Genomic DNA, 12,726 nt, shown 5'->3' with positions numbered 1-12,726 from the left:
GGATTTTAGTAATAAGTCTACGACAAGGGAATCGTGTCAGTTGCGTCTTATTTTTATGTAAAGCCGTGAAGTGTAAAATATTGTATGTTAATTCCAAGTACAAATTGTGTACAACGTTTGGTTTGAAAATAATCAACAGAACACGTAACAATGTCACACGTTGAGAGATAGAGATAAGATACTGAACACAAAATTACACCAATTTATTCTGTCAGATGAAAGTAGGAGGTTTTACAGGACATGTATAGAAACGTGTAGGTAACGTGTGGGATTTTTATATGACGGGTGTAGGGCATTACCTCCTAAATTATCCTCGGTTAACCCCCCCCCCCCTTCCGTCATTATCATTTGTATCAATTCCCCCCCCCCCCCCCCATCCGTTCTAAATACCCCATCATTCCCTCTACCGTTATCCCCCATTTCTATCCCCCTCCCCCCTACTTCATTATCCCCCCCCCCCCCCCCCCGTCACCCACATCCCCGGCGTCCCTATGACTGGATCGATCACCCCCCCCCCCCCCCCTTTCCTTCGGGTAAACACTTTCCTCTGTAAAATACTTGGACATATCCTTATCCATTTCCAGATTGCTATTGCTATCCCTAACCCAATCCTTAAAACTATCCATATCTCTAACAGTATTCCTATTCCAATGCCTATAGGGTTGGTAAGTAGGTCAATAAACAGTTATATGGCTCATGCAGGTTTTATTGAGCCGTAGAACTGGTTGGTGACCTACTTACCAGCCCTGTCTATGTCTTTATCGCTATACCTAAATAACCGTTAAATAAGCGCGGGGAGGGCGGGGGGGGGGGGGGGGGGGGGGGGGTTAATGTCCTATTGCGTATATGTGGGCGGGTGAGGGGAAGGGATTCCCTAACGACAGGGGGGTTAAAACGCCCGGGGGTAGTTGAAGAGGGAATTTTTTTTTAACTCTAATAAACAGCCAGACGTATTACATCCTTTCCTTTATTCATTCAACTTTTTATAGATCTTTTAATTATGATTTGTAGACAATAGGACCAAGAATTATAGACATATATCAATCAGGTAAATTTGTCAGAATTCTATATAAACCTGAGTTCATCATTGAAATATGTCTACGTCAACTAAATCGTGACAATTTTTGCGTGTAGCATAAAATCTCGTGTACCCAACAGTCTGGCTAAGACCGTGTCTTAAAGAAAGCAGAGTACAACAGAAACGAAGAGGACCTTAAAAGCCGTTAGGCAGTTTGAGCCGGAGTGTGGAGCCGGCGTCCCACCCGGAGCCGGCGTTACACCCGGCGCCCCTTCAGGAGCCGGAAGTCCCTGGTTCAGTATGACCGGCCCCAGCCGGAGAAGCTGGACAGGTCAACGGCGTGCCTTTCCTCCCAGGTGGGGTGTTTGCCCCACCCCCCTCTCCTTGGTCTCCCGCTCCTCTCACTTTTATGGCACCGGCAAGCAATGGGCTGGCCCAGACCTTTCTCGTTCACTACGGCACACAAGGTCTTGCGCCCGAAATCTTCCATGGTTAAATTCTTCCCTTGGAGATCGTACAGGAAGTAGACGTAGCGTTCAGACAGAGGGCCAGTGGGTGCTTGGTATTCTGCAGTAATATTTTAAAGTTAAGCATGGAACAATCGACACATGTGTGTTATAAATACGTCAAATGTATACACATACGAGCGTATATGTTAAGTACATAACTTACACATACAAACATATATAGCATATATATATATATATATATATATATATATATATATATATATATATATATATATATATATATATATATATATATATATGTATATATATATAAATATATATAGTGTATATGTATATATATATATGTATATATATACTAAATATGTATGTGCATATATACATATATACATATATATATATATATGTATATATATATATATATATATATATATATATATATATATATATATATATATATATATACATATTTATTTGTTTATTTATATTCTGTTTTGAGGTATATTGGTGAGATTTCTTGTTTGGCGTATTATATTCTTGAGATATTTAGACTACGATTGTATGTGCCTGTGCCTGTGCCTGTGCCTATGCCTATGCCTATGTCTATGTCTATGTCTATGTGTATGTGTATGTGTATGTGTATGTGTATGTGTATGTGTATGTGTATGTGTATGTGTATGTGTATGTGTATGTGTATGTATATGTATATGTATATGTATATGTATATGTATATGTATATGTATATGTATATGTATATGTATATGTATATGTATATGTATATGTATATGTATATGTATATGTATATGTATATGTATATGTATATGTATATGTATATGTATATGTACATGTACATGTATATGTATATGTATATGTATAATCGCTGTTCAGTGTACTTATTGGTCCGGTGCACGTTCCAGTTCCTCAAACCATAAAGCAAAAAAAATTAGACCACTTTGAAAATCAACTTACCCCAAATCTCGGATTCTAAGGTAAGACCACATGAGTCGTCCATCTATGGAGATTTAATACAATACTAGAATACCCGTCATCCGTTGGATAACTGTGGGTTTCGGGGGTCATCCATCAAAAAACATCACGTCTGTCACTCAGAGGCATAGCGACCCTTCCCGGCGCCCGGGGACAAAGTTTTCGATTTGAACCCCCCCCCCCCTCAAACTTTTGATGTGCACCCCCCCCCCCCCCACTCAAACTTTCGATTTGAACCCCCCCTCAACCTATCAATTTATTTTTCCAAACCATTTTGGCGCCCCAACATATGCCCCCCCCCCCCTTCCCCCTCCCCACCCCCCGCCTCCCCTTCCCCCCCCCCCCACCCCCCCGCCTCCCCTCCCCCACCCCCCCGCCTCCCCTCCCCACCCCCCGCCTCCCCTCCCCTACCGTCCCCCCCCCTCCTCGGTACGCTACTGCAGTGTCACTTATCGTCACAAAAAAACAGACCCCACATTCAAATATATGTTTTTTATCTTTTAAAAACACCGAAAACACCGATTTCGGACTATCCCTTCATAAACTGACGTCACAGGTGACCTACTCAACTCTACTTCACCTGCCCAGTGTCCTGCCAAGTCTCAGACAACATGTTTTTATCGTTTAAAAAACAATTCCAGCCGAGCATGTATCTGACCACACTATCCTTTCATATGCTTAGGACAAAGAAACAGATGAACTCTACTTCACCTGCCCTGTATCTTGCCAAGTTCAGATAGGCAACGTTATCATTCACATCTAAAAAAAAAAAAATTGAAAAAAATAATTTCATTGACATATTGGTCTAGAACCCGTGCCTCCTGCATGAGAGCTGACTACGCTACCATTTTAGCTATTTACTCGTGACGTCACAAGTGAATTTTTATACTATACTATGTATCTCCTTATGCAACTTGATTTACGGCGTATAGATTCTAGATCTAGATCTAAAAATAAGTCTAGTAGTACTAACTTTCAAATTAAATTTTATCTTAAATAAGCCAAACAAAGATTTATATAAAATAATTAAGGCCTGAAATAGATTCTAGATGTAGAATTTACATTAAGTCTAGATCTAGAATTTACATAGAAACCTAGTGACCTACATCTAGGCTAGATCTAGATCTAGGCTAGATTCATAAATTTCCTTCGATAGCTGATCTTTAGATCTAGAGAAATTTATTGTAAAACTAAATGAAAAAGACAGTTGAACATTGATATAAGTGTTGGAACGTAATAAATACAGAAAACGGACGTATTGTTAAAGTTATGACCGACAGAAAATTAGATTTAGAACGCGTTAAACTTTGGAATGGGAACACAATTTTCTTCGATAGACGCCGCCATTTTATTGTACTAAAGAGTCAACAAAAAACTCTGACGTCACTATCAAGGGACGTCACTATCCCCACAAAGTTTATTCAAAGTATTAACATTTTTTAAAAAATACGGTTAATTTAACAATGAATAAATCAATAAATTAATTAACGTCTTTAAATAAATTTGTGATCAACAGTCTGTCTGCATTAAAAAATTATTCTCTACCTGCATACCATTTTACAGCTTTCCAGATAGAGCCGAACATATCAGGATACTTGATCAGGCAAACAAACAAACAAACAAAAAAACAAAAAAAATAAATATTCAAACATGTAAACAAACTTGACTTTTAGTAGTATACTAGAATACCCGTCATCCGTTGGATAACTGTGGGTTTCGGGGGTCATCCATCAAAAAACATCACGTCTGTCACTCAGAGGCATAGCGACCCTTCCCGGCGCCCGGGGACAAAGTTTTCGATTTGAACCCCCCCCCCACTCAAACTTTTGATGTGCACCCCCCCCCCCCACTCAAACTTTCGATTTGAACCCCCCTCAACCTATCAATTCATTTTTCCAAACCATTTTGGCGCCCCAACATATGTCCCCCCCCCCTTCCCCCCTCCACCTCCCCACCCCCCCCTTCCCCCCCCCCCCGCCTCCCCTCCCCTCCCCACCCCCCGCCTCCCCTCCCCACCCCCCGCCTCCCCTCCCCACCCCCGCCTCCCCTCCCCTACCGTCCCCCCCCCCTCCTCGGTACGCTACTGCAGTGTCACTTATCGTCACAAAAAACAGACCCCACATTCAAATATATGTTTTTTATCTTTTAAAAACACCGAAAACACCGATTTCGGACTATCCCTTCATAAACTGACGTCACAGGTGACCTACTCAACTCTACTTCACCTGCCCAGTGTCCTGCCAAGTCTCAGACAACATGTTTTTATCGTTTAAAAAACAATTCCAGCCGAGCATGTATCTGACCACACTATCCTTTCATATGCTTAGGACAAAGAAACAGATGAACTCTACTTCACCTGCCCTGTATCTTGCCAAGTTCAGATAGGCAACGTTATCATTCACATCTAAAAAAAAAATTGAAAAAAAAAATTTCACTGACATATTGGTCTAGAACCCGTGCCTCCTGCATGAGAGCTGACTACGCTACCATTTTAGCTATTTACTCGTGACGTCACAAGTAAATTTTTATACTATACTATGTGTCTCCTTATGCAACTTGATTTACGCGTATAGATTCTAGATCTAGATCTAAAAATAAGTCTAGTAGTACTAACTTTCAAATTAAATTTTATCTTAAATAAGCCAAACAAAGATTTATATAAAATAATTAAGGCCTGAAATAGATTCTAGATGTAGAATTTACATTGAATCTAGTGACCTACATCTAGGCTAGATCTAGATCTAGGCTAGATTCATAAATTTCCTTCGATAGCTGATCTTTAGATCTAGAGAAATTTATCGTAAAACTAAATGAAAAAGACAGTTGAAAATTGATATAAGTGTTGGAACGTAATAAATACAGCAAACGGACGTATTGTTAAAGTTATGACCGACAGAAAATTAGATTTAGAACGCGTTAAACTTTTGAATGGGAACACAATTTTCTTCAATAGACGCCGCCATTTTATTGTACTAAAGAGTAAACAAAAACCTGTGACGTCACTATTCCCACAAAGTTTAGTCAAGGTTCTAACATTTTAAAAAAAAATGGGTTATTCTGCGTAGGAATAAATCAATAAATTAATTAACGTCTTTAAATAAATTTGTGATCAACAGTCTGTCTGCATTAAAAAATTATTCTCTACCTGCATACCATTTTACAGCTTTCCAGATAGAGCCGAACATATCAGGATACTTGATCAGGCAAACAAACAAACAAACAAAAAAACAAAAAAATAAATATTCAAACATGTAAACAAAGTTGACTTTTAGTAGTATATAGATAGATGATTGTAACCTATGTTTAATAGTTATTTAGGAGCTTAGCCTATATCGCGTCATGGGATGAAGTTTTGAAGAGCTGCTGCCTAGCTCTGCTGGGTACCTCGATGCAGTTATCAGAAAATACGAGCTACTGGGGCGTAGCGTATTGCACAATTTACGCCCAGATTAATATATAAATATAAGCAACTGAATTATAGTTTCAAACTCGCACACATTAATTTCATTTTTTATTTATTATCTTCTTCTTCTTCTCCGTTCTTAATTTTTAGTGTTGTAAGGGAACGAGCCTTATCTGCCAGAGGGTTTGAACTCGAGACATTTTTTTCGAATTTATCAACCATGAGCTTTGCCGACTCGACCATGCTTACATCACAATTAAGGATTACGTGTCAACTGGATATGCGCCATTGAGGCCATTGACTCCGATTTCAGCCTGCTTTTCTTTTTGGATTTGCTTCCAAGAACAAACTACAAGGTAGCAGTTGTTTAATTTTGGAGTTGTCTCTCCTAGATGAGGAGCTGTCCCCAGCTAACAAGCCTCATCTGCCCGAGGGTTCGAACTCGAGACATTTAGGTTTAGCAACCATGAGCTTTACCGACTCGACCACGCCGTCCCCTAACGACTTCGTGTAATTACAAATCTGAATGTTTTTGTTTTTTTAGATTAGAAAAGTTTAAGCTATAAATGGACAAGGTAAGGCGGTACGAAAACAAAGAAACAACGTCGAAAAATTGTTTTAAAAATCCAATAAATGAGGAACTTACTTTAAATATTGCGCCCCAGCTAGATGAATCATAGACCTCAAATTTTGCAAAAAGAACTACTTTGTGCGGTTTCTGAAAAATAAAAAAGTAAAATGTGTTGCATAAATGATGTCACGCTTTCGAAATTGATTTTTTAAACAAACCCACCAACCCCCACCATCGCCCCTACACCCAATCTTTCCTTCCCCCTATATGTATTGATACTGTGTCTTGTTATTTACGGTTTATAGACAATTACAAAGCAATACAATTTGGGATCAAACCTGGAATTTACAGTTTTGATTCCATTTTTAGCGATCAATTACTCCTGTGATAGTACGATGTTTTTAAAAACTTGTAGAAATAAGTGTGCTCTCTTAATTACACACACATACACACACACACACACACACACACACACACACACACACACATATATATATATATATATATATATATATATATATATATATATATATATATATATATATATATATATATCAGTGGCGTAGCGAGGTCGGGTGTCACCCGGTGCGGCACTTAATGGTGTCACCCCCCCCCCCCAGAGGCGTTGCGACCCTTCCCGGGGACAAACTTTCAAGTTTTCGATTTGCACCCCCCCTCAAGTTTTTCTCTATATATTTTGCTATTTTTTTGCCTTGGTGTCACCCTCCTAAATGGTGTCACCCGGTGCGGTCCGCACCCCGCCCCCCCCCCCCCCTCGCTACGCCCCTGATATATATATATATATATATATATATATATATATATATATATATATATATATATATATATATATATATATATATATGCATGTATATAGTACGTAAAATTACACTAGTTTCTTAATGTTAACTCTAGTACATATTTTTCATTTCTCTTCATAAAACATTTTTATACATGTAATCTGTGGTTTCTTATGTTTTCCTGTAATTTTGAAAAAAAAAACTGATGCGCTAAAGCGACAAATAATGGTAGATTTATGTACTAATTTAACCACTTATAACCTTTATGTTAGCTTTTTAAAAATGTTTGTTTTTGTACAGTAAACTTTTTTCTTTGAGCAAGGAATTTGAAAAAAGAAATGCCAATGCCTTGTTTACTAACCCGATACTTACCTTGGCAACATAGGCTTTCAATGTCGGTTTATTTGCAAACACATTGTCTGCCCCCATGGTGTACTCATCATCGCACACAGTGATGCCAATGGGCTCAGGGTAAATGATTTGCAGGTTACAAGGTTGAGGGGGCTTGACGGTCAGGCAGGAGTAATCAGGTAAGCAGGTAACTGACGCTAGAAGAGTCACAAGAACCAGGAGTCGGAGCGTCATTCTCATTGTCTGAAATTACGTCCAACTTATAAATTTTGATTCTTGCTAACAATAGAAAAGACAGTCTGAGCGTCATTCTCATTTTCTGAAATTATGACCAAAGTATAAATGTTGATCTGTGCTAAAACTAGCAGAGTGCCAATCTGATTGTATAAAAATTACAGCCAACGAATAACTGTTATTAGGAGACGGTGTGGCTAAGAGGTAGATCGACATGCTTCTTATCCAGAAGTCCTGACTTCAAATCCTCTTCTAAAACTAGAAAAGACAGTCTGAGTGTCAATCTCATTGTCTGAAATTTCGGCCAAAGCGATAGTAAAAGCGTCACTGTGTCGAAAATTATGTATTAATTAAGTATTAAGTATAATTATTGATCATTGAGAGGATAATTAGGGGCATCAGCTGGTGTAGTACGCTTCATCTTTAAGTGCTGGACTAAAGAACGACATATGAAGTGTCAGGTCCCCACAGAGATCCGAACTCGAGACTTGGTGTGTGTTTTGATAGCACTAATACAGCCATAATCCTTACACTAACCTTAACCCTGTTCCTAGCACTTACCCTTATAATACGACTAATACAGCCATAATCCTTACCTGTTCCTAGCACTTACCCTAATAATACGACTAATACAGCCATAATTCTTACACTAACCATAACCCTGCTCCTAGCACTTACCTTTATAATAAGACTAATACAGCCATAATGCTTACACTAACCATAACCCTGTTCCTAGCACTTACCTTTATAATACGACTAATACAGCCATAATGCTTACACTAACCATAACCCTGTTCCTAGCACTTACCTTTATAATACGACTAATACAGTCATAATCCTTACACTAGCCATAACCTTGTTCCTAGCACTTACCTTTATAATACGACTAATACAGTCATAATCCTTACACTAGCCATAACCTTGTTCCTAGCACTTACCTTTATAATAAGACTAATACAGCCATAATTCTTACACTAACCATAACCCTGCTCCTAGCACTTAACTTTATAATACGACTAATACAGCCATAAACAATACACTAACCTTAACCCTGCTCCTAGCACTTACCTTTATAATAAGACTAATACAGCCATAATTCTTACACTAACCATAACCCTGTTCCTAGCACTTACCCTTATAATACGACTAATACAGCCATAATCCTTACACTAACCTTAACCCTGTTCCTAGCACTTACCCTAATAATACGACTAATACAGCCATAATCCTTACACTAACCATAACCCTGTTCCTAGCACTTACCCTAATAATACGACTAATACAGCCATAATCCTTACACTAACCTTAACCCTGTTCCTAGCACTTACCCTAATAATACGACTAATACAGCCATAATCCTTACACTAACCTTAACCCTGTTCCTAGCACTTACCCTAATAATACGACTAATACAGCCATAATCCTTACACTAACCATAACCCTGTTCCTAGCACTTACCCTAATAATACGACTAATACAGCCATAATCCTTACACTAACCATAACCCTGTTCCTAGCACTTACCCTAATAATACGACTAATACAGCCATAATCCTTACACTAACCTTAACCCTGTTCCTAGCACTTACCCTAATAATACGACTAATACAGCCATAATCCTTACACTAACCTTAACCCTGTTCCTAGCACTTACCCTAATAATACGACTAATACAGCCATAATCCTTACACTAACCATAACCCTGTTCCTAGCACTTACCCTAATAATACGACTAATACAGCCATAATCCTTACACTAACCTTAACCCTGTTCCTAGCACTTACCTTAATAATACGACCAATACAGCCATAATCCTTACACTAACCATAACCCTGTTCCTAGCACTTACCCTAATAATACGACTAATACAGCCATAATCCTTACACTAACCTTAACCCTGTTCCTAGCACTTACCCTAATAATACGACTAATACAGCCATAATCCTTACACTAACCATAACCCTGTTCCTAGCACTTACCCTTAGAATACGACTAATACAGCCATAATCCTTACACTAACCATAACCCTGTTCCTAGCACTTACCCTAATAATACGACTAATACAGCCATAATCCTTACACTAACCTTAACCCTGTTCCTAGCACTTACCCTAATAATACGACTAATACAGCCATAAACCTTACACTAACCATAACCCTGTTCCTAGCACTTACCCTAATAATACGACTAATACAGCCATAATTCTTACACTAACCATAACCCTGTTCCTAGCACTTACCCTAATAATACGACTAATACAGCCATAATCCTTACACTAACCATAACCCTGTTCCTAGCACTTACCCTAATAATACGACTAATACAGCCATAATCCTTACACTAACCTTAACCCTGTTCCTAGCACTTACCCTAATAATACGACTAATACAGCCATAAACCTTACACTAACCTTAACCCTGTTCCTAGCACTTACCCTAATAATACGACTAATACAGCCATAATCCTTACACAACCATAACCCTGTTCCTAGCACTTACCCTTATAATACGACAAATGCAGCCATAATTCTTACACTAACCATAACCCTGTTCCTAGCACTAACCCTAATAATACGACTAATACAGCCATAATGCTTACACTAACCATAACCCAATCCTTACAGAATTTTTTATGTAATACATCTTTTGATAACCGTAGTATATTACTCTGTAGGAGTCCCCCCCCCCCCCCCTTGCACCTCACATAAACATAACATACAATAAAAGCTGTTACTACACACTTTGTTTTAAAACAAAAAGTCATCACAATTGATTGATTTGTGAGACGTTTGACATATACATTTTCTTGGTAATGTTTATCGATCTAAACAAGGATGAAACCCAGTATGTTTTAACGTATTCAACAACAGTTTCTATCAAGAAGCTTACTGTGAAGGGGTGGAAGGGCATTGCCTCGCCCCCTTCCGAACGATATAGAAAAATGTTAAACCAGTGTCCACTTCAATCCACCAACCCCACCCACCCCCACCGCGGAAATTTAAAAGTGTGCCCCTCTCCCACCCACCAAATACACAAGCCTGAGGGGGTGTGGTACTTGTGCAACAATTATTTAAAACAGCTGTCCAAAGGTAGTTCCATAGAAAATTTATATTTCACTGCATTCAAACTGGTGCCTTGCTCAGTAAATCAAAATGATAAACCAGCGTTGAGCACGTTTTTAGGGCATCATCAGTAGGGATCATGATTAGCACTAATCCTAAAGTAAATAGAACAAAGATTAATGTGCGTAAAGGTCAAGGTTAGGGTCGATAAGGGTTTAGATTAGTTCAGGTGGGGTTAGAATTAAGTGCATGATCCTTTCGTATTAGAATTTAGGACCAAGCTAAGTACAAGTACAATGATTATAATATGCGAAGGTCTAAGGTGAGGTTAGATTTATTGGTAATCTATCGTTTTGGGTACGTAAAATCGCCCGCGGCTATTAATGTACGAAAACGTTACCTCATTGTCAAGGCTGTAATAGAAGTATATTGTGATTTGTTTGTGTCAAATATTATAGATAAATGAATAATAAACCTAAATCTATGGCTAAATATATCAATATAGGCCGGAAATTAACTTTAAACAGCAGTGTCTGCAAGTAAGATTTGCTATATAAACAGCAGCCATTTGTAAAATAGAGTGACTTCCGCCTGAATCTCGCTATAAGTCTATAAAAATAAAATTTTAACAAGATGGCTGCTATAGTAAATGAGCATGGTTGCATCTGTTGGAAACATCGCTGGTGTTCATTTATTACTGAAAAGTTTTAATTCAATTGTTTTAAAACAGGTACATAAATGAAACAAGGAAACATTTTTATATTTTTCAAAACATAAATCCTCCTTAAAATGCGAAATAATTATTAAAATGTAAGGAGTCACCTGTTTTTCACATTACTAGTCGCGGGCGATTTTACGTACCTAAAACGATAGATTACCGATTTATTTTAGCTGTAGTATTGAACAATTAAAATCGAGTACACACTTCTTATGGAATCGTAACCTCCAACACTCAAAATTGACAATAGACTAAAACTAATCATATTGAAGCCTAAAACAGACACAAAGCAAATTAACTAGATCTAGATCTAGATCTAGAATCTGGATCTAGTATTAGTAATTACTACAAGTATCATCTAGATATGGTTAAGTAAAAATTGATAGATCTAGATTTCTAAGAGCTTAATTGTTCCAATGATTTACATTGGTTTAGAGTACTTTAGAGACTATATCAATGCAACAAAAACAAAACCCCAACAATTTTAACATAGCAAACCCAAAGACAGTAATTCAGCTATTGATCAGCGAAGGTCAAATACCTCGGTTTTTGTAACCATTTTCAACCTTCATGGGTGTAAACTATCTTTGATCAACTTCCGTTTAGCCGTGCGAACTAGTGCAGTTACTAAAACAACACTTGCTTTGAACACAAAACAAATTTGCGCACCAAATAAACACTTTGCATTTATAATATGATTAAACCAAGCCAGAGTCTGTAAGCGGCGCCCCATAGTAGTGTTACCGGGGGCTCACAAGAGCGCCCTTGTACGTCTCCGACATCTGGACGATCACCGAAGTATGTTTTACCTCACTATTGATGAGAGCGATTAACGTACACTCAAGGCTTTCTCACACAACACGCCCTGGGATGCAGAGGCGTAGCGAAAGGGGGGGGGGGGGGCAGGGGGTACATATGTCCCCGGGCGCCGACCTTAGGGGGTGCCAAAATGGGTTGGAAAAACAAATTAAAATCTAATTTAATCTGCATTTTTGCTTTATAAATATAAAAAATATACGAGGGTGGGGGGTGCAAATTGAAAGTTTGAGGGGGGGGGGGGGGTTCAAATAGAAAGTTCGAGGGGGGGCGGGGTGTAAATCGTAAATTGAAAGGTTGA

At 38.4% G+C, this 12,726-nt stretch overlaps 1 protein-coding gene across 2 annotated transcripts; it reads right to left on the bottom strand.

Annotated features, from left to right (window-relative positions):
• Window positions 1-1,312: 1,312 nt before the first annotated feature.
• Window positions 1,313-12,203, bottom strand: LOC131945815 (uncharacterized). 2 transcript variants are annotated; one of them, XM_059306415.1, is made up of 5 exons: window positions 12,151-12,203; window positions 7,619-7,840; window positions 6,522-6,593; window positions 2,455-2,497; window positions 1,313-1,585 (listed from the first exon to the last, which is right to left on the bottom strand). In XM_059306415.1, exons 1-5 carry the CDS (start codon window positions 12,166-12,168, stop codon window positions 1,314-1,316), a joined length of 627 nt encoding a protein of 208 aa, XP_059162398.1. In that variant the 5' UTR covers window positions 12,169-12,203; the 3' UTR covers window position 1,313. The 2 variants fall into 2 exon arrangements, with proteins under 2 accessions (XP_059162398.1, XP_059162400.1); XM_059306417.1 differs by having other exon boundaries at window positions 12,108-12,167.
• Between the last annotated feature and the right edge of the window lie 523 nt (window positions 12,204-12,726).

This window comes from Physella acuta, unplaced genomic scaffold, assembly GCF_028476545.2.
Source record: "Physella acuta isolate Inbredline_101_S28 unplaced genomic scaffold, ASM2847654v3 ptg000534l, whole genome shotgun sequence".
NCBI classification, from domain to species: Eukaryota; Metazoa; Mollusca; class Gastropoda; family Physidae; genus Physella; species Physella acuta.
Note: the sequence above shows the minus strand (reverse complement) of the source record. Positions and strands in the feature narration are given on the sequence as shown.

Coding starts and splice junctions, on each gene's coding strand:
- LOC131945815 (XM_059306415.1), bottom strand. Junction 6,594..7,618: donor TGAAAGCCTATGTTGCCAAG/GTAAGTATCGGG, acceptor TTTATTTTTCAG/AAACCGCACAAAGTAGTTCT. Junction 2,498..6,521: donor GCTGGGGCGCAATATTTAAA/GTAAGTTCCTCA, acceptor AAATCTCCATAG/ATGGACGACTCATGTGGTCT.